We start from the raw sequence: 26,707 nt of genomic DNA, 5'->3' as shown, positions 1-26,707 counted from the left end.
TATGATACACAATTATAAGCAAGATTACTTGCTTTTTCATTCTGACATTTTACTTTATCATTATTATTACGTCAAAGTATATAATGTTGATAGTGATAATTACATTACTTTGTCTTATTACAAGAGACCAGATTTTCTTGCTGATGCTGATGTTTCTACAATGAGGTCCTTTTTTTTTACGGATATCAAATTTTATTTTGTTTAGGGAGCTAGTAATTCTTAATCATACAGAAAAGTATTAAGACCGAGCATACAAGGGGAAAAAGAGAGGGGTGAGATTTTATTTTTTCTTCTTCTTGCATTTCTAGAACAATTTGAAATGTCAAAAATAAACTTGAAATCAGCATCTGTTGCTGTTGTTTCTGCCTTTACTTTGTATACATGCGCTTCTCTGCCCTCTGGTGGTCATAATCAGTAACTACATGTGAAACCCACCACTAGTCAAGTCAGATGCAATAGCATAGTGTTTCTTCCGGTTAAATCCTTCAAAACAAAACACTTGCAATTGGATGCAGTTACGCATTGTGACCACCGGAGGGCACTGTAGACACGTTATAAACACTTAGATTAACTGTAGTCAGTTAACAAGCCTACAGATAGACACAGTTGCGTCCTAAATCGTCCAGTCTAATACTTTTCATCCTCATTTATGTTAAATCATTACTATTTTTAAAGAAGACATGAACGGAAAATAATGTATCACTCTCTTATTTGTTTCGTACCTGATTAATAAATAATTTTGTATTTTTCATTAAATTTACTGACACAGTGGGAATAGACTTTACCATTTAAAAATGTCTAGCTGTTATTAGTTTCAATACTAATTATTTGTGTTTGTTTATTATGTAGAGGGTATTTTTATGTAGAGATTCGAGAAGTTCAGAATAGGTTTTACAAAAGAAACACTTTGAGAAGGCGTACATGCTTGTGTGTTAACAAATTGACATAGACTGGAACTAAAGACATTTCCTGTTTATTTTTAGTTCATTTTAATTAGCTTTGAAAGTACACAATATATTTTTGTTAGTTTTTGTTTGTTTTCAAGTTTGCTGTTTTGTTTGTCAGTGTTTCGGTTAAGGTAAACAATCAATTTATTCCTATTGTACCTGAACGCACCATGACACAGGCCTCGTGCGGATTGTGATTGGGCTGCTAAGAGCTCAGAAAAACAGGTTACGCCATATTGTCAGCTTCAGAAGACAGCGCTTCATTCCCGCAAAAATGACAAAATAGTAAGTGTCATCTTATTTTTGAATGTTTTCCTGTTGTCTTTGATAACTTTGCTGCTTGTAAGATATTGAAATGTTTATTGTTAAACGCTGGCACGGTGATTCAGCTGCCGTTGCTAGCTGTTAGCTTAGCTCCATTAGCATAGGTCTGCTAGTAGCCGATGTTGTGTGTGGAGCTGCTCCGTGGCGCTGTGGTGCCCCTTATCGAGCGGTTTACCTGTTTCCACTTAAGTCTTTATTTTACAGGCTTACTTTACAGACGATAGACGCTAAGATGGCGCACACTGGGGCAATGGAAGACGCATCTGCGGAGGATTGCTCTGCCAAGCAGGGGTCTAGTGTCTGCCTGCGAAGTCGACCATGCTCCAGCGAGAGAGACAGTCAGGTACGGGCTGTCAAAGCTGCTCTTCAGTCCAGGTTGGGGCCCTACGAGCCCGTCCTGACCTACCTACAGTCCGTGCTAGTTTGGGAAAGACCCCTTCAGTGTGTGCTTCTCTACACTGTGGTCAACGTTGTGTTCTGGTGAGTTTAAGTTTGGTACATTTTTTGGAGGCAAACCTGCCGTTTCCTCTGTTTGTTTCAGTGTTATAGCAACCTGCATTGGGACAATACAGAGGCTGTTTGGTCGTTGGGGGAAAAACAGCGTGACTGCAGGCAGCTGGTGCTTTTACATAATGCAAATGTTTCACCTGTCAATTCAAGACAACACAGATGGCAGCCTAGTGGGACTATTTATAGACACACACACACACACACCCTTCAGACACTTGTACCTCCTTCACTGTAAGGTTGCTTCTAACTGGGCGGATTTCTTAATCTTGAAAACAGTGTGGTGCCCCGGATTATCTGATGCACCAAGTTTATGGGTGCTGCCTGAATGAGGGAGGTTCAATCTGCATTTTGCAGGTCAATGAGTTGTCAGTGCAGGAGTAAGAGGAAGTTCATTTTGTGTGTGTGTGTGTGTGTGTGTGTGTGTGTGTGTGTGTGTGTGTTTGTATGTTGCTTTGGTATAGCACGTTTATAAGGCATTAACTATAAAGTACATGTTAGTCAATCAGTCAAACTCGATTTGTATAGCATCTTTCATACAGGTTAATGCAATTCAAAGTGCTTACCAGATGACTGATAAACTTGACAACAATAAGACAGAAAAAGTGAAAACTGGTGAAATGAAAAACTGCTAACAAAAGACGAAATACAGAGTAAAACCAAGGAATAAAACTTCTGACAAAGACATACATCATAGATTTAAAAACATTTGTAATAAGAAAGTTGGGTAAAACCTAGAGTAAGAACTAGATAAAACAAATTAAAAAACACAAAACAAAGTAAAAACAAAGTAAACAATAAAAAGAATACAAAATAATAATACTGATAATCATAACATAAGAGATAAATTTGAATAAAATAAAAGTTGTGCACCTATTTAAAAATATATGCAAAAGTATTATTTTAAAAATTCTTTTGTGTTTCTGTTTGAAAATCCAATATGATTTCTTCATGTAAAACAAAATATGACGTGTGCTTACTAAAGCTGGAGCCATCCAGTTTCAATCTGTATCCATAATGTTATAATATTATCCACCTGTCATTCAATCTTGAACTTTTAGCACAGAGCAAAGATTCACTTCAAATTTGTGTTCTGGCGTGACTATTTTTCTCCGTTCAAATCAGGTCACAAATTTAGAACCAGCCGAATGTTGGTCAATATGCAAGTAGCTGGTAGGTTTGCTTCTCTCACCAGCTCAACAACAGTGGTAATCCAGTGAGTGGCTGGTAAAATTTTAACCCTCACCGGCCAGTTGACCAGTGAACATATAAGCTAAGTTTTTCTAGCATTATGTCCCGCCTGCCTATCCTGTCTCACTCAGAAATCAACACGGTATGGAAGCTAAATACTGTTTCATCTGGACTTTAAACTTAAAGTTCTCAAACAAGAAATGTTTAGAAGAAAATACAGAAGAATCCAGTAGGAGAAAGTGGAGGACTGGGACAACTTTTGACTAAATTAGGTGACCTTGATATTGCTGCATGGTAAGAATCACTGACCTGGGACACAGAGATGGGAAGCCGGGTAGGCCGACCTGCTTCTGGATCTTGGGCATTCAGCCTTTATTTGATCAGACCACTGGGCATTAGGCCGCTCGTCCTGTCTCCGTTTTACTTGTGCTTCAGCACACACTCAGTGGTGCAGGCTAGTTTCTGCCCCAAGAGATGCATTCATGATCTTTCCTATACTAATGCATGAAGAGACTGATGGTGGCAAGTCAAATGGAGATGGGGAGGCAATATGTGGAACATCTCTGACAGTAGGGCACTGAGGTTGTCTTGATTTTCCTTCTTAAAAAAACCCCAAACAAATAGAAATTAGAACTGTAGCTACTAATTGCACTGCTACCCCAAATACCAACGTACCTTGTCCTGCCAACAAATTCTTTGTTAGGTTAATCTCTAACTGCTGATTGGCAGAATCCTTTAACATTGTTGTTGTCAACAACTTTTGAAGTCTTGTGATCTGAAAGTGGAGCAACACTTGGGGGTTTTAATTGTTGAGGCCCGAGGAAATGAAATCAGATGGTGTGAACACTCCTTCAGAGAGTGAAACCATCTCAAACACCTGTACTATATGTGCAGATACGCACATTCCTGATTTGTCACCCCAACATTTTATTTATATTACAGCACTGTCATCAGTTTTGATCAAGACAATGTAATTTTCTATTTTATTATTATCTTTCCAGGTTTTGTTCTGTATGATAACTAATGGGTGTAACCACAGAGGGTGGAATAACATCCTCTTTTCTGACTAAAGGAAACAGATCAGATCAGACAAATTCACTTGGCTGCTCTACCCTTTAATGACCACAATCTGGCCCAATGATCATTTATAATTATGACAAAAGCATATCATTGTGATTTCATTTAAACAATCTGCTAACACTATAGGTTTATGAGTGTTTACATTGTTTATTAGAAGATCATTATTTTATTAGTTGGCTAATTAGCCCTGTCATTGGTGATGTCTGTTGTTAAGTTCAGAGACTTATTATTTTAAAATGTTTTAACCCAGGCTGTGAAAGCAAACTGAATGAAAAAAGACGTGAAATGCAAGATTGTGTTTACTAAAACAACTAGATGCTTGTAATGATTACAAAGGGGCGTTGTTTTTTCCCTGGACTCTGGAAAATGTTCCTTTTAAAATTGTGAAAACTGTGGAAGGAAAATAAAAAGGTGCATTGTTTTATACATTTTAATTCCTAACTTTGCGGCCAAACATATGAAATAATAAAGAATAAACATCCAGCCCCTTGGCACTTTACTTGTTTTTTTAATCTGGCTCTTCTAAATAAAAACCTGCCTGCAGCAGATCATCACTCTGGGTTTGTGGTGTCATGAATTCTGTACTAAATAGTTGAATTGTGTAACTGTATTTGCCCCCAGGCAGCACACAAAATTAGCTGCAGCCACCGTCCAAATGCTGGCAGAATATGCAGGTGGCTGCTGGATTTAGCTTCACTTACCAGCCCAAAAACAATCTGTTGAGTGGCTGGTAAAATTTGAACATTCACTAGCCATTTGGCAGATGGGCAAAAGAAAATTAATTTTTGTACCGGAGTAAAAGTAGAGTCTGTTCATGTTTTTGCTCCATTTTTATTCCCCTCCAGGTTCTTCGCCCTGACCTCACTGCGCCTGCTGTTCCTGCTGGCTTCTGGTCTGGCTGTGCTTGTCTGCGTTGATACCTGGAGAAATAAGATCTGGCCAGAGATTAGAGGTGGTACATCTTGCTTTTTATAGAGGCTCTTTATATCTTTCTAACAGACTCTGACATGCTCTGATTCTGAACTTCTTCTTCTTCTTTTTTTTCAAACATTCCTCCCTGGAATGTCTTTTTCTTCTTTCTCAGTTTTATTGTACCTTAGATAATTCCCCAGGTTACTGTGAGTAGACGTGCCTTCAGTCAGCAGCTCTGCACTCTGGACTTTACAAGTGATCTGTGTTACACCTGGAACAGTTGATCTCCCAAACCTGTTTTTGAAAGTGCACAAGGTCAAAGAGTAAAGACAAGCTTAAGAAGAAAGTGCAACAGTTGTTACATAATTTGGACTACTATTTATTTATTGTACACTATAACATTGATGTGCATTATAGTATGTGATGTTTGGGGATGCATGATAATATCAGCACGCCAGCTGTATTGGCAGATAAAGGCTTTAAAATTAAATATCTGTATTGGCCCAAAATAAACATTTCTGGGCAGCTGATAAGATGAGGCTTTAATTTTTTGCAGGCGATGTGTGCATGGCTGCGGTGTGGAGGTTCTGTCCAAAACTGAAACGGAAAGTTGTATTTGCAGTGTTTCCTCAGCATCGGCCATCTGAGGAGGAGCCAAAACACAGTCCTTCAACACTTCAAATTTAGTTACCCATCTTTTTTTTTTTTCTTTTTATTGGCAGCCAGGGCTTTTACAGAACACAGTTAAAAATGTTTTACCTCCCACCTGTTTTCAAAGATATTTATCAACAAAAGTAGTTGCTTAAGGGAAGTAACACAAGCAGGGAAGAGAACAATAAGGACAGAAGAAATAGCTCCCAGCTTCAAATAATTTCCCATTAGATTCACAACCTGACCATCTCTATTATCAAAGAGTCTTTAACTTTACTTTTTCTTTACAGTCTCGGCATCACGCTGTGACAACTTGAATTGCAAATTAACAAAACAATTAACAAACCAAACATAAGAAAATATAATTAATTCTTCAGATTGTCAGTATTCTTCCCCGGTAGTCATGTTTCACTGGAGTCTGGTACCAAATATAACTATGTACAACTCAGAACGAAATCACCTGAGAGGAAAAGTAGTATTCAAGTTATGCACATTTAATTACTTTTCTTAAGAGCTGTCATTCCCAATATTACAACAAATGTGTGTAGAACAATGGGAAGCAAGAAAAACCTGTCAGCAGTAGTTTGTTATTTTGCCAAGCGAATGTGTACATTTTGAAAAGTGTCATATTCACTGTATCTGCCAGCAGGTATTCACGATAAAAGGAAGCATAATATTTTAATTCAGTTTGATGAAAAACTTTAACTTCTCAGGAATTGTTCTCTGCAAAAAAATAGTGCATCTGTATTGGCTAAAATTACTTGGAAAATATCAATAAAAATCCAATATTCTGCAACCCTAGTGATGTTTCTTAAAGTGATGGATGTTTTCTCTCTCCACAGTCAGAAAACTGGATGAATCAGAAAATGAGAGGTTTGTTATTGTGACCACCAGCCAGTATTCCCTCAATGATAATGCCAGCAATAATAATGGCACACGTGAACAGCAGATGAAGGTGTTGATGATTTTCTCTGTTTTTCCAGCTGGGGTCTGGTGCAGCCTGGCATCCTCAGTGTGCCTGAACTGTGCCACCACATGGCTGAGGCCTGGGTCAGTGTAGGAGTTCTCACAGCCAATGTGGTGCAGTACAAACGACATAACCCTGGCAAGGTGAGGACCACACACAAAAAACCCATCACTTTTTACATGAAAGCATCTGGTTTTGGTACAGAAACGATTGTGTATTTAATGTTCGTAACATTGAATTACATGATTCAGCAAAAGCAAAATTCAATTCAATTCAAATTTTCTTTTTAATCCCATACTATATTTATAGTGACCTGATTCCCTGTGTGCTTTTTGTCAGTTTTGCATCATGACCTGTGGCGTGTTCACCTGCCTGGCTGTGGTTGGACGCTACATTCCTGGATTGGTGCTCTCCTACTCTGCTGGTGAGTCCCAGAGGTTTAAGCAGACCTAACTACAGATCCAGGCTCCTGAGCAGGTCCCTGTTGGCAGGGGAACTCGCCCTGACTGGTCCTATTAAAAATACATGGGTGGTGAAACCAGATCTGCGGGGCCCCAGCAGCAGGGCCTGGCCTGTGAGGTGATTAAAGCCGGGATGAGACACACAAGGAAGGAGTGAGGGAGGGAAGGGAGCCAGGCAGAAAGCTAAGGAGGTCATACTGAGACCAGGCTAATCTCCTAACCTCCAGCTAGTGCAGAGCTGAGGGGGGGCGAGAGCTGCCAAGGCCCGCTGACGTTCGAGACAATCCACAGCAGCTTGTACTCTACAGGTTAACTCCCTGCTGCTTCCTCTGCCTCACTTTGCCAAATGGCGATTTTGACAATATTTCAATTAAATGCGCAGTCCTAGTAGGAATATAGAAAAAAAGGGCAACATCCAAATTGCAGAAGATGCAACTTTATGATTAAGGTAAAATGCATGACAAAATAGTATTATAATGAGGTAGTGCTGCAGAGATGCACTACAAATATGGTATATGTTTATGAGTATACATTTTTTAGGAAAATGTACATTATGCATTCAACAACCCCAGCTGAATTTTCTTCTTTTATATTTACTGGTATTGTTTCTTTCTCTTCTAGTGTTGGCTACTCTTTTAGCTCCTCTCGGAGCCTATCACAGGGTGTTTCAGCATGTGTGCGTGAAGCTGGAGCCAGTCCTGCAGCGGCTGGACTTCAGTGTTCGTGGATACATGATGTCAAAGCCTATTGATAATCAGTGTAAGTACAGTAGCACATCAAATTTTAGTTTTTTCCTCACCAGTCTTAAAGACCATCTCCGGTGAGTTCAGGGGTCATTTGTCATCTGTGTGTTTGTTGTTCTGCTGTGCAGTCCTGCGGAGGCCCATCCACGGTGCAGCCTCAGGTGAAGCCAGTGACAGTGAGGAGGAGTTAGCTGCCTTCTGTCCCACGGTAAGGGTCTCAGTATTTTAATGAATCTGTCACTAATTCTGCTGATGGTGTTAGTGAATGTGGTCCCCTTATTTTCTGTTCTGTTGATCAGCAGTCAAGTTTGTTGGAGAAGCAGCAGGAGTACTGGTGTAAGAAGTTAAGCAATGTACTGCTGTGGACAGGTTCAGCAGTAATCGTAAAAAAAAAAAAAAATGAGTGTATGCTATATTTAGATTGTTTTCATCACTTTTCCTTCTTTTCCTTGTTGCCAGTCAGCCTTTTCCCTCAGGAAACTGCAGTTGTGTAAGCCAAATATCACGCTGTCTTAAGACAGCAGTCTCCTTAAGGAAAACAGTCATTTAAATTTGCAGAACATTGGTCTACATTGTGTTATTGTGTGACTTTGGTGAATCTGAACAAATCCCGTCCACAGCAGCATATTGCTTAGCTTCCTACACGGTTCTCCTGTGGCCTCTACAAACTGGAGGCATTTTACCTACCATCAGAAACTCTAAACTATCTCTTTAAGGCTCCTAAATCCAAGGTTTACTTTCAGCCAACATGAACATTTGTGCAGTGTGTATAATAAACACTAATGATGTGTGGATGCAGAGACATGTCTGAGCTTGTCTAGTTGAAATGCTGTAACAGTTGACGCCTTTGTTCTGTTTAGAGAAAGTCAGCACCTGTGCCAAATTGTTAATTCTATGAGAAAATGGACTTGCGCGTACTTAGCCAGCCTAAAGTAAATCTCTTGATGTAGAAGATGAAACTTACACCTCATACCCAAGGTCTTTGTATTTCAGCACTGTGTTAGTAACAGTAACATATCTGAGCCACTTCCTGTTGGGGTTAAGAACTTCACATGACGTGCTGCATCTGTCATGTGCTGGAATATTTCTACCTTAAGTGTGTGGGTGTGTGTGTGCAATGAAGCCTGCAGAAAGTATGAGAGCAAACAGAGAGAAGATATAAACTATGCAGTCAAACAGAAAGTTCACAGAGAGAGAAAGTAAAAGTTTCTTAGAAAATGTATGGGTTTTTTTTATTTGTTTTTGAAAGGCTTGGTAAATGACACACACATATTATTGTTTCCAGGATACAGGGACACAGAAGGTAAAATCAACAACAAAAACAACAGAGAGATGTTAGATGTATATCTTCATATATCTGACCAGAGGATCACATATCACAGAGAAAATTCATGTCTATAGACCTATTCTCCATTGTAATGTCAGCCCAAAACAAGTCTCAGGGAGATGGTTCTTCCTCTTGATCGCTGCTTTTAATTCTACTAAGCATTTGTAAGATGCTATTTCTGCCATTAAAGGAATCCATTCTTTAAGTTCTGCAGCCTTTCTCCCTCATAGTGTCTTAAAATAACTTGACAGACAGTTATTATACCCACAGTTATAACAGAAAATGCACACTTAACCAAAACTTAGAAGATATTTAACCCATTTAATCTGATGTCTTTCCCAGTTTGATGATGCTATTGTTGCCAAGGAACTTGCGCTGACTGACTCTGAACACTCTGATGCTGAGGTGTCCTACACCGATAATGGAACGTTTAACCTGTCACGTGGCCAGACCCCACTCACAGAAGGCTCTGAGGGTAAGTACACAGATATTGCAGATACTGCAAACTACAGACAGTGTCCCTGTCTGTGCTTTGTAGCTCAAACAGAAAGAACTCCAGCAACACTTGAAGTGTGTCCAGCAACTTTATTTGCAGACCAATGCATTTCAGCTCTGGCCTTCATTAGGGTCATCATGAAAACACATTAAAACCAACACTTAAATAGAGTATGATATCCTACCCTATGAAGTATTTGTATCCTACTCTATTTAGGTTCAACATACTACAAGTGTTGCTGGAGTTTTACCTCTTTGAGCTCTTTTCTCCTTCTCTGAGCAGTTTGGAAGTAGGTGAAGTTTTGCCAGGAACCTTGACATACTTTTACAGTTTGCTGTTTGTGTTTTGATCAGATCTTGACAGACACAGTGACGCTGAGGAATCCTTTGCTCAGGACCTCCCAGACTTCCCCTCCATAAACCCCGATGCCACTCTGATGGATGATGACGATGACACAAGCATAGGTCTGCCAAGTCTGGGCCCGTCTGGGCTCGCGAGTCACCGGGCTTCAGTGTTGGATGTGGAAGGTCACCTGGACTCAGACCAGGAGGATCTGGATGCAGAACTTTCTCTCAGCGGTCTACCACCTGCCTCTGATTTCACAGGAGACTTGGCCGGAGTGATTGCCAGCAACATGATCCAGGCGGCACTGATGGGAGCGATGCAACCTCGGCCTCCTGCTACCCAGCGTAGAGAGGGCCCGCCCAGGGCCGGGGCCCACCGAAGCTACCGTAAACAGTCCAGCTCTGAGCTGGACACAGACTTGGACGGAGAGGACTTTGAAATGCTGGATCAGTCAGAACTGAACCAGATGGATCCCCTCGGAGGAGGAGGAGGGGGCAGTAGGCGGGGAGAGAGCCAGGGGTCTAACTTCTTGTCTAGCCTGCTGGGTAAACCACAGTAAGATGTAAGTGTGTGTGTGTGAGAGGGTGTTTCTGTACGCCTGAGTGCACGAGTTCATGGTTAGCGTACATGCTGGTGAGCTGCGTGTGTGTGTGTGTGTGTGTGTGTGCGCGTTTGTGTGTGTGAGAGATGATTTTAGGTTCCAGCAGCCCTGCTTCTGATTGGCATCAGTTTATCACTGTGAAGTATTTTATTTTTTCTATCTTTCCAGACCCTTTCTCCCATACTTTGAAACCCCAATCATCCAGAAAACCTTTACTTTGTAGGCTGAGCAATAGGAAATGCAACAACAAAAATAACAACACATTCAGACAGTTAATAAACCAGCATTATTGAGCCTTGTTGCAGTCTTGTAAACGTATGCACCCATAAGTTACAAGGGTACATGTTTGTGACGATAAATAAAGAACAGCAGTGCCCATAAAATCTTTTCTACCTGGAGGTCTCCACATACAGGGCTATTTAACATGGGACCAAATATGACATTCCTGTTGGTTGAGCTGAGCCATGTTGCTTTGAAAATGACATTATGGAACAACATTACATATTTACATACATACATACCTTTAGTCACACTGTTCACATTAGCGCTCTGCTGTCCTTTTAATTAACACATGGCTGTTAGAAGATGATTTATTTAATGTTACAGAGATTAATAAACATTTTCTACACACCGATTCTCTTCTCTGATGAAGATCAGTGATATTTGGATACAAGTTTCATTTGTTTCTCTGTATGATTTTCTTCCTTTCCATCTAGCATATGCAGACTTTTTCATGCATTTCTTAGAGCTCATTTTATTTTCTTAAAAGAATTTCAGTCACATTTCAGTCTTAAGATATCTGACCGGGAGCAACACTTGCTGTTATGTTTGTTCATTGTTTATGAACTTTCATGCCCCCAATTTTTTTTTCTGTCCGAGTAAGTTGAGGATATTTTTAATTTTCCTGCCCTTGAATACAGCTCAATAGCATATTGTGTCCATGTTTAATACCTTGAATGAGCCCTCAGCTTTGTGTGTTTTTCTTTTTCAGAAGTAATATTTTAAAACATTTCTTTATCTTTTACCATGTTTGTATTTCATGTAGTTGACAGTCATGCTGAACTTTTTAAGAGAAAGATATTCTTCAATTCATCTTTACTATTTTCATGGGGAAACATGTTTACATGAAAATTGGGTATAGAAAGTTATCCTCATATCCTTTTTTAAAAAGTGTTAGTATGTAAAGGTTTAAAATGGCTTTTGTGTGCTGATCAGCCTGATTTCTTTTTGATGGACAAACCATGTCAGTATGTCAAAACTTAACAGTGGAAATGGCACTTAAAACTGAACTTAAAACAAGCCACAGTTGAGATTTATTGAAATCCATATATCAAAAAGTTTAAAAATGCTGGGTTTTTAGTAAACAAAGACGCATTGCTCTCTTTAATTGTGTTATTTTGAGAGACAAATCATAGCTGCAAAGATTTAGCACAATAGAAAAAAACTGCTGGACCCATGTTTATGGAGATGAAGTAGAAAAATGTGCACTGATAAAGAATTGCTGGGATTTTGTGGCAATAAAAAAAAGAAGTTTGGCCACCTCAGTTAGTCAGAATGTTGCTCATTGCTGCTCCATGAAGAGTCAGTTCCTCAGTATGAGTGATCTGTAATCAGTTTGATATGTAATGTGCATATTAGTGTATTTTCTTCTCTGTAACTGGTTTTGATATGTTTTGATGTGCAAATCGTATTGAATAAAAAGTTTGCAATTAAGTTTGTCTCAGGTATTACTTCATGTGAAAGATGTACATTAATCAGATGATGTTCTATTAAACACTTAATAGACTATTTTCATTATTAATTAATCTGATCAACTTCTCAGTTAATCAGTTAGTTGTTTGGTCTGGAAAATGGTGAAAAATATTTTGTCCACAATCCAAAGACATTCAGTGTACTGTCATAGAGGACTGAAGAAACAAGAAAATACTGACAGTTAAGAAGCAGAAATTAGATAATTTCTTTTTAAAAAGTGCCCATTATTAACCAATTATCAAAATTGTTGGCAAGTAATTTAATGAGTGACAACTAATAGTTCTTATTTTGATTATTATCAAACCTCTGATTTGAGGCAAAATCAATAACACCTTTACAATAGAAAGTCTCTGAAACATGGGAACATCTTCCCAAAGACAACCTTTCACTATCAAACATTTACAGCATATATATGTCTTATATATATAGTCTTTATGTCTATATTCTCATCCTGGCAGACAACGTGCAAAACTCTTGTTTAGGATGTGTCTTTTTTCTGCTGCTGTATAGACGATATTTGTTATTGTATTTGCAACACATAAACTAAAAATGTTTTTATGATATAATTAAAATGTTTTAGGCTGGAACAGACTTAATTTATGTAAACAGGCCAGACACTGAACTGTCTCTGAGAGCAGCCAAAATGACAGAGCTCTCACTCAGTTATTCTTTTCCCATATCGCAAACTTAATCTTTAATAAAGGTGTTAAAACGACTAAGCCAGAGTTAAACAAAGCGTAATTGTGTCGGGCAAATAAATGTGTGATGTGTGATGTTACCATGCAGAAGAAAAATATGTTTGAAATCAAATCTACGGAGAAAAGGTCACGCGCGAGGGTTGCCCACACCACTCTAGCAGAGCAGCGGAGATATTTCTACCAGTGTGATGTATCTAGATATGTAAACGATCTTTTCGGTGACGCATATTTCGCGCGAAACTTCGGTTTGGGGAAGCTGAAGTGAGAGTGGGCGAAGTTAAAAATGAGTAAAAAAGACAACGGTAAGAGCTTAGCCTTATGTCGGGATGTTTCATGACTGTAGCAAGCTAGCTGACGTGTGTCACACTGGTATCGAACAAACGGCGCTCGTTAGATTTCACAAATAATAAGTTAGAAAGCTCAGCCAAGAAGCTAACAGCTAACGCTAGCTACATAGCCTGTACACATAGGTAGCAACATAAGCTAACGTTAGCTGAAGCTCTTAAACCTTTTCATCGAGGTTAGTCAGAATACGCCCACTTTTACAGTATGTTAAAGCATGTATTAAAGTATGTGGTACGTATTACATTATGACACACAGAATAACTTAATTATTCATCAGTGATGAACGTATCGTGAGCTCCGTGTCCTAAACAAAACAAACATACAGTAAACTAGTGAGGTCTTTAGGCTTCATTCAAGAACGTCAAGGTATTTTAAAACGATAAGAGAAAAACATTTCTTTCTAACTTTACTTGAGGTATAACAAGTACAGGCGGTATTATAAGAAAAAAAAATCTTCACTTTTCATGTGGATATCCAATCGATTGAAGCAAATACATACTTCAGTGCGTGTAATTGACCGAGAAAACCGTGTTCTCCTGCTGCAAAATCTTTCGGTTTTTCTGCATCCAGTGAGTGTGTGACAAGCACAAACAAGTCAAGGAGGATTATAAGACAGAGAACTGATGAATACCAGTTAGGTTTACATAAAATCACATTATTGTCCATGCTGGCATAACTACAAAAGATTCGATTGACTACATTTCTGATCAAGACTGGCTAGACTTCCACATGAAAAGTGCCAAATTTTCCCTTTCAATGTAAGTACCATTTGGGAGTGTTTGTGTCAGCTCACTTGCTGTCATCCACAGGTGTGACACTCATCCTTGCCTACCTGAATGAGAAGAACCGGCCCTACAGTGCTCAGGATGTCTTTTCTAATTTACAAAAGCAACATGGATTGGGCAAAACAGTGAGATTAACCCTTATCCATAATATGTAGTGATGTGTGTGTGTAGCCTACAATTAATAACTGATTGCATATTTATGATTCAACAGGCAGTTGTCAAAGCCCTGGAGCTGCTGGCACTAGAGGGGAAGATAAAGGAGAAAACATACGGCAAGCAGAAGATTTATTTTGCTGATCAGGTTGGTCTGTTCATCTGAAATGTTGTGCTGTTGTAGAAGGCACTGACAGTAACATGCACACACTGTTATTTTTGATATCATTGTATGTTTCAGTTGAAACTGATAGTTGCAAATCTCCCCCACAGGCTCAGTTCAAAGATGTGAATGATGCAGACCTGAAGGCCATGGACAGTCAGATTTCAGAGCTCAGTGCTGAGGTGCACTCCCTCACCCAGAGCTGCAGACAGCTAGATGCAGGTGGAGTACAACACTGATTTCCACAAGTCTGCATTGTACCAAGATATTTGAATTTTGCACTCTTGTAGGTCACTGAAGGTAGCAGTTTTGCACAAGGCTAGACTAAAGGGACGGTGTTTTTGTTGCAAAGAATTTTTTTGAAAGGGGATGTTGTGTACATTTGTGTGTAATCTCCGCTAACAGAGCTGAAGGAACTCAACAGCTCCCTGACCACAGAGGAAATGGTGTCAGAGATCCAAGAGCTAAAAGCAGAGTGTTCTGGGTACAGAGCACGTCTGGAGAAGATAAAGTCGGCCACAAATCACGTCACACCAGAAGAGAAAGAGAAGGTTGGGAATTTATTTATGCAGCAAACTACTGCTGTTTTATTTTTCCATCTGCTGTACAGTGTGGTGGTACTATACATTACTAATAATATTTTAATTTACAGGTTTACAAAGAGCGAAATGTATATGTGAAGGAGTGGAAAAAGAGGAAGAGATTGGTAATGTATTTAAACAGTATAGCTGCAATGATTACTTGATTAATGTATTGACAGAAAATTATTTTTTTTTATTTTATTTTATATTCATTTTTAAGAAAAAAAAATGCCCCAGATTTTCTGTTTTCAGGTTTTCACATGTGACAATTTTCTTTGTCTTATCTAACAATAAATTAAATATACTAAGGTAAAACAAGCAAGATGAAGACACAACTTTGACCTCTGAAAACCTGAATGCCATTATTTCACTACTTTTTTAAATAAAAGGATTAATCAAGAAAATAATTACAGATTAATCTATGAAAGCAAGTTATTTGCAGGCCTTAATGTATATATTTGAGTAAAAATTATTTAAATGAGTCACAAAATAACTGTGGTCTTTTGCAGTTGTAGCACCTTGACTGACACATTTTAAATATTTATGGTAGTAAACATGGAATAAAAATGCCAGTATAATGCAGAAATGCCACATTTTGTTCATATATGTTAATATATATTTGTACATATCGCCTCAGATTTTGAATATCATATTGTATTGACGACATAACTTACTAGACTGTTCTGCTGAGTATTTATCAATAATCTTGTGTTAATATTTTATGAAATCACCATTAGTCTTACTGCTCCCTGCTGTTGTCTAGTTTAATCTACAGCAATGCATCCTGTTTTATAAAATCACCACGTTAGCACTGCATGAAATTGTGTTTATTGAGATACATATCGTCTATCATGACATAGCTTAAAAAAATGGCTCATGTCATGTCACCCAGCTCTACCTTCTATGAGTACAGGTGTTAGAAGTAGTAGATGGAAAGGAGGACTTGTGTTGAAGCTGTTTCCACAAAATTGTTAAACTTTGTCGTTCTTTGTTTCTCTCAGGCTTCTGACATGATCAATGCAATCCTCGAAGGGTATCCTAAGAGCAAAAGGGAATTTCTGGTGAGTGAAAAAGCTAAAAAAAAATCCACTTTCTAAAACTTAACTCTGTGCCACCACCTTTGCTCTGTTTTCCCCCTCAGTACTAATGATTAATATACCTGATGTTGCCTTCACAGGATGAAGTTGGAGTGGAGACCGATGAGGACTGTAAGGTGGTTGTTCCGAGTACTTGAAAGAACAAGAAAGAAACGCTTGTTCATCCACTTCATCAATGTGAGCCTTTGCGGTACTTAACCACAAATATAGATTATACTTCAGGGTGGTCTGAGCCACAGCACGTTCTTTATTTATAGCAGTTCTTTTGAACAGATAGTACATCTTTAATAAAAGTTGAATGGAATACAACTTTTCTAATTGAAAGAATATTTATACAAAAAATAGCTGTCATTTGCGAGACACTAACACTGCGTCACATAATTAGACAGCACTGAAGGATGCTTGTCACCTCACAGGCAGCATTGTTTTTTTTCCCTTTTTTAAAGCCATGAAACGGATGTTAATACATTATTAATTATAGCTTTGAGTGCTTTGCATTCTTTGTTCTTGTTACATGTAAAAGTCCATCTTGCGTTTTTTTTAAACTACATGAAAGAACCACAATGTTTAAAGCACTGGACGGTTATTCGTGACCTTCAGTTATTATGGCGTGTTGTCCCATTTTCCCCACTCCTTTGTTAATAATCCTTTGTACTGTTTCTTCACTCAGCATTGTTGCCAAGTTATTAAATGTTCATGACTGATGTTTGGCGCTGAAGTGCTGACAGAATTTCTCCAACAAAAGAACCAAAGCCATCTCCTTTTTTTTTAAAACATTAAGAGATTTTACACATGCACGAGCTGCAGTGATGGGGACCACTGCCCAGCTATATTCCCCTTTCTGCTGTTGCCTTACACACTTTATTTCCATTTTGGGGGGGAAATTAAACAGGACAGACATTCAATGATCTGTTTTCTTTACATAGGTTGACGTCACATGGCTTTTATAAAAGAACTATCAAAAGAAAATACTTGAAGCAACAAGACAATTTCCAATATTACAGTATTTCCGTGTGATTAAAACAATACCATAAAGCAACTCCTTGTTACAGAACAGAAGAGCCATGTGTATGATAGATTTAATTTTAAACAATATTGTCTCAAGTCATGAAAATTTGCTTTATATCACATTTCAAGATCAAGTATAAAAAATTTTAAATAATGCTGCTGTTGACAGTTGCACCCTGCGGAATGAACTGTTACTGATCATTAAAGCCACTGATATATCATTTTAAAGGCATATTATGCAGGATTTCCCCTAAAAAAAAAACAAAAAAACATATAGACTCCCTCTCAATCGTCACTTATGACTCACTAGTGTGTGGTGGTGTTTGTTATCTACACAGACCCGGCTCTCTGCATGTATTTTCTCATTAATTTGCAGAGCACGGGATGTTTCTGGCTGTCATCTTTGTGCAGTGGTGTGTGGCCCCCAGCCAATAACAACGTACAGGTTTTGAGGTCGGGATTCTATAAAAAAAAAAAAACAACAACATTGTCATCTCCATCTCTCTCAAAGTTGCAGGGGCACGTTTAATCTGAAAACTTTTGCTACAGTTTCTGGATTGAACATCATGTTTCCTTGAAACGTTTTCTCTCGTTTGTGTTAGAGTTGTTACCCAATCAGCACAACAAACACTGTTGTATTAAAAAGGCATTGTAGTGCAGTGTGCTCATGTGCACCACTAGCTGTTCAATGCACCATTATTTCTGTTTAAATAAATATTTTGCTACATTTTGTTGGGGCCGAACGTGGCCCAGGTCTTGGGTTTCTGTTTGGATGAGGGCAGATCTGAGCTACACACACAGGTTAGACCAGACAAAGAGCGTCTGTTTCGGCTGCATTCACACAAAATCTAGCAAATAAAAACAGTGTGGGCGTGTTTATTTGTGCTTTAGAGCATAACTGCTGTGAAACAATCAGAATTTTTTTTTTTTTTTTGAGTCAATGCTTTGTTCTCGCCAAAGCTGCTCCTCTCAATTCACAACCACTGCTGCTTTTTTTCTTCCTGTCATTCGTTGATCTGGGGGGGGCAACTTTAAATGGTGTGTTTATAAACAGCAACTGGTAAATCCTGCATATTCCATCTTTAATTTTAAAAAAAGCTTATTGTAAACTGCAATCTGAAAGATTCATCATAATCAACACTTTGTAGTTACCATCATCTCCCAAATAAACACGACACGTATAACTGCAACTGAATAACTGTCTGTATTTAACATTTAACACAATGTGCAGTATAGCTTAAATATTGTCTAAGTCAGTAGACACAATCATTTATGAATCATAGTCCTTAATGCTGCATATATTGCACACCTATCACCCATGACATATAAGCTGCATTTATGAAAACCTCTTGTTTTGTCACACTAAAGGTAGAAAAGTGTATTTTAACCAAACCTCAGTGATAAAATGCTGAAGCGCCATAGGGCATGCTCCTGAGCATGCGCATAGTGAGGAGAAAGGACAGTTACCCTGCAGTAGTATAGTTGCTATGGTTCAGGAGTGGTATGGCTGACTCAGTGTTTGTGCACTGAAGCTGAGACGAGCCCTTTAGATCAGCATTAGGCTACGAAGTTATGCCTGATGTCACAGTAGGGAAAGGTGTGTGCTTGTGTTTTTAAAAAAATGTTTATGTCTTTCATCACTGGTCTCTCTTCTCTGTTTCTGTTCAATTAAAATAATCAATAAACTCAACCTGTAAGATGAGTCTTAATTTTTGATTTATCTCAACAAGGGCAATAGTTACTGCACACAGTGACCACAGCTATGCCATCTTGTCTACCTAATGCATGTAACTTATACATTCATTTGCAAACTCTTCTTGTGTTCCCACTCCAGGTTCTCAGCAGAACAACTGTAAGAAATACGTACAGTCAGATTCAGATTCTTCTTTAAGATGCAACTGCTTGAGCCAATACAACCTTTCGTCTCTGCCCATCACGTGGGTCGAGGCAATCCGACTGCAGCCAGGGAGTCACTGATGAGCTGAAGTGAGTGTAAATACTGCGGTGTGGCCTGAGGCTGATTGGAGTTCTTTTTACTCCACCCTGAGAGGCCAGAGCAAGCCCAAAGTCAATTTTCTGGGATTTCAGTTCAAGAGGTTTCACTCAATCAATAAAGCTGACCATTGAGCTGCCGGAGCACTCCAATGACGAACTCCCTCAGCGTCTAGGAAAAAACACAAGAAGAACACAAACTATAATCATCTCAACATTAACAAAGCAACACTGATATTTGTTTTACTGATGTCCACAAAACGTCAACAGTTTTCCCTGAATTTCTTTTTGAGACAAAGGTGGCAATGGCTGGAGAACATGAGTGGAATGCACAGTGTACAGAGTGTGCTTAAGTTACAAAGATTTGACAGACAAAAGTGTCCATAGGGATGTTAATTTTATACCAGAACGGACCACAAAGATTTTAAAAAAAAAATCAAACATTGTCAATTTTCACAAAGGAATCAACATAAAAACATTAAGGTGCAGACTGTGCAATCTCTCCGTGCTATTGAAAAAACTGCAATTACTTTTGTTTCAAATACTTGTGTAAAATAAATCAATTACACATTAAAAACCAAAATAGGTGTGCTACATTAGAGCAATTTAGTACAAATTTTCCATCATAATTTTCACTGATATGGGAAAGCCAGCATGAAGTTACTGTTAAAAAAAAAAGCCTTTGCATTTTTGTTAGACTTTTCAACAGAGGTTGCCCGCCTTTGAGTTAGATAGGAAGGGAAAACCCCGGTAAGGAGTATTTCTTACCTGTGGCTTACAGTGCTCCTCAATCCAGTTGAAAACACAGGCAGAGAGATCTTGAAAGCTGCTCACTGAAACAGAATTACTAAAGGACTGGAACAGGGAGTCCATGATGCTCTGAAAGATGTTGAACTTCACCTGGTCAGACACCTGATCCTCTCCCTGCTGTGGGTTGTTCTGGTGGGCCTTCACTATGTGCTCATAGTTCCTGTAGGGAAAAACAATCAGTGTTCACTGGCAATAACGTTTATGACTATTTCATAAAGAAATTATTAACTTGAGTCTTTGCTTCCACACAGTAGATGAAGTGGTTTGCCTCCAGAGCAAGTTTAATATGGTCCCGATAAAAATCCTTACACAGCATTTAAAGCTTTTATTTGAGAGTATTTTCCATATTCTGATTTTAGATCGGATAAGACCTCGACTATATGCTGTGTCAGGGCTGCAGATGAAGCATTTCTGACTAAAGATTTTCTCTCTTTGTCCAAGATCAGCATTTCTAGTAGAGGGAATTACAGGAAAAAAAAGTTAGTGAACCATTATCTCACGTTTTCATGATCTTCAGTGCCATCACTTCTTTCCTTAGCACTGAAACTTCCTCCTCTTGCTTCTTTTTTTCTTTATGAAGAAAATGGATGTAGTCAATTGCTGTAAAAATAAAATACAGAAATGCATCAGTCAGGGATTTTTGTCACTCCACAAAGTTAAGTTTCCACTTTCCAGGACCTGTTGTCCCTCAACAACCATCTCTCAATTCCTTCTTTTCCCCTTGCAAAGAAACCCCATGAAGAGTAGAGAGCCCTGTGCCACGTGACGTTATTGTCTTCATCTTTTTATTAAACTCAGGTGATCTGAACATCATTTGTTGCCCTTTGTTCTTTTTCATGTTTTACTTCTTTTTTGTAGTGTGAGACTAAATCTGTAGTTGTGGGTTATAACCAGCATTCAAACTTGTGTCATATGACTGAAATGAGAAATAAACCACTGGCCCAGCCAGGTTTTTCTTCCTCCAAGTTACATCTGGAATTAAAATGTGATCTGTATCCAGATAAAGAAAAGTGCAGGATAATGGAAGGTGGTCATATCTACCTGTTTGGATTTAACACTGGTACAGCTATGTGTTTGTAGCTAACATGAAGTACAGGTTGTTGTTCAAATATGTACTATTCTTACACTAGTATTAAAAAAATAAAAAAATAAAAAATATATATATATATATATATATATATATATATATATATATATATATATATATATATTTTTTTTTTTTTTTTTTTTTTTTTTACAAAGGGAGGAATAACTTGAATATGTCGTAGACAGCATTTCCCAAAGATTATGAAGTTTTTCCAAACTCTGTGATTTTGTAAGGTTTGCCTTAAAAAAAAAAAAAAAAAAAAAAAAAAAATATATATATATATATATATATATATATATATATATATATATATATATATATATATATATATAATTTTTTTTTTTTTTTTTTTTTTTTTTTTTTTATACTAGTGTAAGAATAGTACATATTTGAACAACAAAAGAAAAGAAAAACCTGGCTGGGCCAGTGGTTTATTTCTCATTTCAGTCATATGACACAAGTTTGAATGCTGGTTATGCTGGTTAAAAAAAAAAAAAAAAAAAAATATATATATATATATATATATATATATATATATTTTTTTTTTTTTTTTTTTTTTACAAAGGGAGGAATAACTTGAATATGTCGTAGACAGCATTTCCCAAAGATTATGAGTGTCTGTGATTTTGTAAGGTTTGCCACCACTTCAAATTACTCTGGTGCAAGCTTAGCTCTGGAGGACAGAGATCTGATCTCAAAGAGGATAACGAGATTAAAAATACTGACAGAGATAGTTAAAATATATTTGCTACTATTCCACATACATACATCAGTTAGTTGGGTGATCTGTAACATCACATCTTACTTTTCTGAAGTACTGTAGCTTTGCTTATCTTCTGTGCTCCCACTGCAAATTCAGACTGCTGCTGGCAGGTTGGTACTATGGACTGTAGGTCATCGTATCCTTTCTAAAGTAAAAAAAAAAAAAAGAAGTCATTAATAACTACTCACCAGAAGAAAATCTAACAGTATACAACTTTTCAAAAGGTATGTGATGTATCTGTGGTTTTTCACAGAGACCTGCAATCTACTGTAGCCTTACCTTGATAGCATCTCTACGCTTCTGCTCAGCCTGTGTGTGCGCTTGTCTCCGTCGATCTTTATACGAGTCCTTATATGATGTCTCGTGTCTGTAGTCACTGTCTTCATCATCTGTTCAAGAATATATTAACACTCAGTTTAAGAACCATGCCTCCAACCTCTGACTGACAGAGAGACCAGCTGGCATACTGACAAACACACAATGAACTATTTTGTTAAAAAGAACTACTCATGTTGCTGCACCAACATGAGTAGCACCATGCCATATTATTTTATTTCTTTCAGCCAGTCTCTCACAAGTTTGATGCTTTAGTGTGTGGTCAGCTAAACACTATATTTCTGGGCTGTTATGGCACAATTTTTATTATATAAAAAAAACTGGACATTTGGAATTCATGCAGCCACACACATTTTGTATTTATGTAATATTATTATTGATACTTTTTTAAAGGAATCAATATCAAATGAGTAGCTTGTGAGTTTCAACATATCAATTCCACAGGATTGATCCATCCAACCGTACGCCTGGTCTTGAGTTGTGTTTTTTCTTCCATCACAGAAATCTGGCCAACGCTGAACCATTTTGCATCGCAGCAGGAATCACAGAAGCTGATTCATGCATCAATCAAGTTCTATCGGTGAATGCATTGCAGTTTAAATTTGCCTAGGGAAGACATTCGGCAGAGTAAACTCATAAAACCTCGCTGACAGAGTCTGAACAAATGCTGCACTGCATTTTATTAAACACATAATTATGCAGTATATACAGCTCCGACTGTTTTTTAAAACTCTGTAAGAATCACTGTCTTTTTATATACTATTGAGAATAACTATGTGCCATGTAAGCTGAGTAGCAAGAAATATTTTTCCTTTCCTAAAAAGCAGGAAGCAAAATTAAATAAAACAGCCTCCATGAGTCATTTGAACACATTAACATCACAATCTAAATGTGGCACAAATTCTCTCTTAAAACTATCAGCAGCATCAAATTCCACTGTTATTGCAAACACAATACCTGTATTTGGTACTGAAGAGGCACTTGTCGAGCCGATGCTGTTGGCCCTGGACACAACTGTACCCTTTCTCGCAGTTTCAGCAAAGAAACCTACAGAGCAAGACAGCCGACATCAAAGATCTGTCACTGCGAGACCAGAAATAGATTGACATGCTAATCTCAGAGACCAGAAACACAAGGTCACCGTCAACATAGCCTAAATATGAAATGATATGACAAACAACAGGATATGAACTGACTGAATACTCACAAGGGTCAAAGCCACTGTCGCTGAAAGCACCGTCTGTCTGTCGAGCCATCACCAGACAACAGAATATGGAAAAGGGAGAAAATAGAGGCTTAGAGGCTGGAATAATCAGGGGAAAATTGTGCTGCCCATAATACATCGACAATAGACCAATAGCTAGCCTGCCTGATAGACTCAACCCCCACTGAGCATTGCCCTGATTTGTCCAATTCGAGTATGCAGGAGGGTAAAGAGTTGCACCAAATTACTATTTCAATCACAGATCCACTGCTTGATCTAGGGCAACACAACACGATGGTTTCTTTAATTTGTGGTGACTGCGTTTACATGCGCATGAGTATCCTGATTATGCTCCAGTTTTTGGATTAATTTCCTGGTTTTAGACAGCCAGTTAAGACCTAGGACTGGGCAATATATCAGTTCTTACAACAATATCATTATAAAACATATAATCATCTTAGATTTTGTATATCATTATATATGATATACAAAATGTTGCCTTGTTCTGATTTTAAAGCCTGTATTACAGTCAAGTGACATGATTTTCTGAAATGACAGTTCTGGCTGGTCTACTGTTTGCTTTTACCCACTTAGTCATTATATCCAGAATACTGACATCTCCACAGAATTGTCACATTAGGAATATTAAGGTTTTTCAGAAAAAAATAACGTGATATTTGATTTTGTCTATAGTGCCCAGCCCTAACTTTATGTACTGGTTTGCAGTCTAATATGATGCATCATATCCCATAGGATCATTACTGTTTGCATTATTTGAGAATTTATGATACACAATTTGATAGAGCTGGGTTTAAAAAAATTGATTTGGGGATTTTATGCATCGATATCAGATCATTCAAAGAAAAGTCATTTCGAATCGATGAATCAGTCTTTTAATATACGTCTTTTCTCCTGTGGATATGCGGTACAGCCTGCAGTTTTCAAAAAGTTTAAAATAAAATTCTGAATAAAACCATCTAAATACGAGGAGTTCACAACATAAAATAAAATGTTTTGCTTCGTTCAAGGTCAGCAGGGGGGTCCATTCCCAAAACAATGGTAGGGGAAACACTTGTTGTATATATTTTTTAATAATACACCAGGTTAGAGTACATGTGTATAATTTACACCATTAACTAGTTCTCTGAGAATCTCTTTCATATCAGAACAAAATTGGTATTGTAACTGAAATATCCCTAAGTCAATCAACATCACTATCAAATTGAATCAAACTGAGACCTAGTGAATCGAACCGAATCAATTTGGGAAATCTGAATCCGTGATGTTTCTGTGTACAGGGTTATGAATGACCAGATTTTTTTGTGTTCAATGTAAACACCGTATCCTGAATTTAATGGAAAAAAAACCCCAAACCAGTATACCTGTGTGCATGTAAGCACAGTCAAAGTTGGATCCAGTTTTTTCCCCAGTGATTCCAGGGGGCAAAACACTGAGAGGTCTTGCTAGATGTTTACAGAGGTGTCACTCTCTACAGCAGAATCATATTAAAAGAAGATCACCCGATCAAGGGTTGCCATCAACGAGAGTTCATAATGTTTAGTACAACAGCTTTATTTAGGAGTCCCTGACATGAGGTAAATCAGGAACATCATATGGCAAACGTGTTACTTTACATGAATGCAACTACATGGGAAACACTTAAATTAAGCAACTTGGGTAGATTATTATCGGATACGACCTACAGATCATGATTAAACGCAGCCTTGACGAAAGCTTCGGTCAATACTTCTGACCAGGAAAAGTGGATCAGTTACTTTCCTGGTGAAAAAGAGACAATTTTCAGAAGCTAAACCAGTGACAGAATTTATATGTGGTGGGGTTGCAAATAGCAATGAATTTGCCCACTTACTACATTCACTTAATGGCATGTTTACTGCACAATGCCCTCAGCCTCTTCAGTAAATCTGCACTTCACTTTCACATGGATGTGTGAAAGAAAGAAATGAGAAATGCAAACACAGAAATGTTATTTTGGCAGATGTAGGTCTATTTTAAGCACAAACAAAGTTAAGTGACATGAGCTGCCCTTTCGGGGCGTTTTGTTTACTTAACTAGCTAACAGCTAACGTTATAGCTTTATGATGTTAGCAAACGTCACCTAGCTAACGTTAGCTCTCGAGCTAACAAAGCCCTGCTTGCTTCCCCATGACGTGAATCAAACTAGAACTTTTAGACAAGACAGTGTTTTCTACTTATTACTGCTGTCACAGAGGAGGAGTGCAAATCACTTATTCTACAAAGTTGAGGTTAGCTAACATCACTTAGCAGTTTCTTACCTTCCAGTGGTCCTCCGGAGACGTCGTTGGGTCCGTCATTTTGGAATGCTCTAGTGCTGCCTTCAGGTGCTTCACGTAAATTCTAACGTCTTCCTCTTCAAAGAAAACTACACTGTGGAAAACGGCAGTCGTTATTAAAAATACTCTAAATAAAAATATTAAAGACTGCTCGCCTACCCAACTGTGTCAGGGGCAAAAGCTTTGATAGTTCGTGTACTTTTGAATTAATAACTTGCGTCCACTGCTTCACAATTCGTGAAATACTGACACCGTTAAGATACCCTATAATTTTACTTTTTTGTATTTTACGTAAAAAGACGTTCTTGTTCAAACCTGTGATTCATGCACATTTGGGTTAAGACGGGCTCGAATATAGTGAGTAAAAATGACCAGCCAAATCTAACTAATATCACTACCATAACATAAAACAAAGAACAGCTCTGTGTCTTCAAATTTTATTTATTTTTTCTAATAAAGTTCATCAAAAAACTTCATAAATATATATAGGATTTTTCCTAAGGGTTCGAATTAAATGCTTTTGCAGTGTATTAAATTAGAATGTATATATTTTTTATTGTTGTTGTTGATCCAATTTGATTTTACATTATATTTTAGAGAACATAAAATAGCACAGAGAACATTAAACTGTTCAAGAAAAATATAACCTTAAACCTAGTCTATAATCCTTATTTATTCATATTACGCTATTTTTGCAACTCTTTAAGAGGTCATAATATTCAAGGAAATGCATAGAAAGAAAAGCTTGAGAGCACTGTCAGTAGATTGTGAGTCTGTATTACAATTCATAAATAAAACTAATTCATAAACAATTCATAAACAAAACTATGTATACTGGTGTGATCTGTTAATGTTGTATGAAGTTGTGTGTTCTCCTGTCATAGATCATTAGGGTAAACACCGAGGTGACAGCGAATGCAGCATTCATATGTGCAGTAGTTGACTGCAAACACGGAGAGGCGCTGTTGGACAATCCTCGCTACCTTGTCACTCTGGACTCTTGTTAACTGACTGCCACATCAATCTGGCCTCACGTTGAAGGAAGTGACCAAAACAAATGTAAACT

General features: G+C 37.9%; 3 protein-coding genes and 1 long non-coding RNA gene across 4 annotated transcripts; 2 read left to right on the top strand and 2 right to left on the bottom strand.

Annotated features, from left to right (window-relative positions):
• Window positions 1-1,475: 1,475 nt before the first annotated feature.
• retreg3 (reticulophagy regulator family member 3) lies at window positions 1,476-11,059 on the top strand. Its single transcript, XM_084744263.1, has 9 exons — window positions 1,476-1,751; window positions 4,895-5,001; window positions 6,455-6,485; window positions 6,596-6,722; window positions 6,919-7,003; window positions 7,662-7,799; window positions 7,912-7,991; window positions 9,453-9,585; window positions 9,960-11,059. The coding sequence occupies exons 1-9, from the start codon at window positions 1,504-1,506 to the stop codon at window positions 10,508-10,510; spliced, it is 1,500 nt and encodes a 499-aa protein (XP_084600389.1). The 5' UTR covers window positions 1,476-1,503; the 3' UTR covers window positions 10,511-11,059.
• Window positions 11,060-12,808: 1,749 nt separating this feature from the next.
• Window positions 12,809-16,346, top strand: psmc3ip (PSMC3 interacting protein). The gene is made up of 8 exons (XM_084744409.1): window positions 12,809-13,304; window positions 14,157-14,257; window positions 14,344-14,433; window positions 14,559-14,670; window positions 14,854-14,999; window positions 15,101-15,154; window positions 16,031-16,090; window positions 16,207-16,346. The coding sequence occupies exons 1-8, from the start codon at window positions 13,286-13,288 to the stop codon at window positions 16,261-16,263; spliced, it is 639 nt and encodes a 212-aa protein (XP_084600535.1). The 5' UTR covers window positions 12,809-13,285; the 3' UTR covers window positions 16,264-16,346.
• LOC146309170 (uncharacterized) lies at window positions 15,853-17,711 on the bottom strand. Its single transcript, XR_014772448.1, has 3 exons — window positions 17,442-17,711; window positions 16,189-16,258; window positions 15,853-16,067 (listed from the first exon to the last, which is right to left on the bottom strand). It is a non-coding gene; the product is annotated as an uncharacterized LOC146309170 (long non-coding RNA).
• A 608-nt stretch (window positions 17,712-18,319) lies between these two features.
• On the bottom strand, window positions 18,320-25,684 carry mlx (MAX dimerization protein MLX). The gene is made up of 8 exons (XM_084744408.1): window positions 25,624-25,684; window positions 23,330-23,366; window positions 23,080-23,169; window positions 22,066-22,175; window positions 21,829-21,931; window positions 20,437-20,536; window positions 19,895-20,096; window positions 18,320-19,298 (listed from the first exon to the last, which is right to left on the bottom strand). Exons 1-8 carry the CDS (start codon window positions 25,660-25,662, stop codon window positions 19,242-19,244), a joined length of 738 nt encoding a protein of 245 aa, XP_084600534.1. The 5' UTR covers window positions 25,663-25,684; the 3' UTR covers window positions 18,320-19,241.
• Window positions 25,685-26,707: the final 1,023 nt, after the last annotated feature.

This window comes from Lutjanus erythropterus, chromosome 19 (genome assembly GCF_056507025.1).
Source record: "Lutjanus erythropterus isolate fLutEry1 chromosome 19, fLutEry1.hap2, whole genome shotgun sequence".
In the NCBI taxonomy this organism is placed as follows: Eukaryota; Metazoa; Chordata; class Actinopteri; order Lutjaniformes; family Lutjanidae; genus Lutjanus; species Lutjanus erythropterus.
This window is presented reverse-complemented; position numbering and strand designations above follow the sequence as displayed.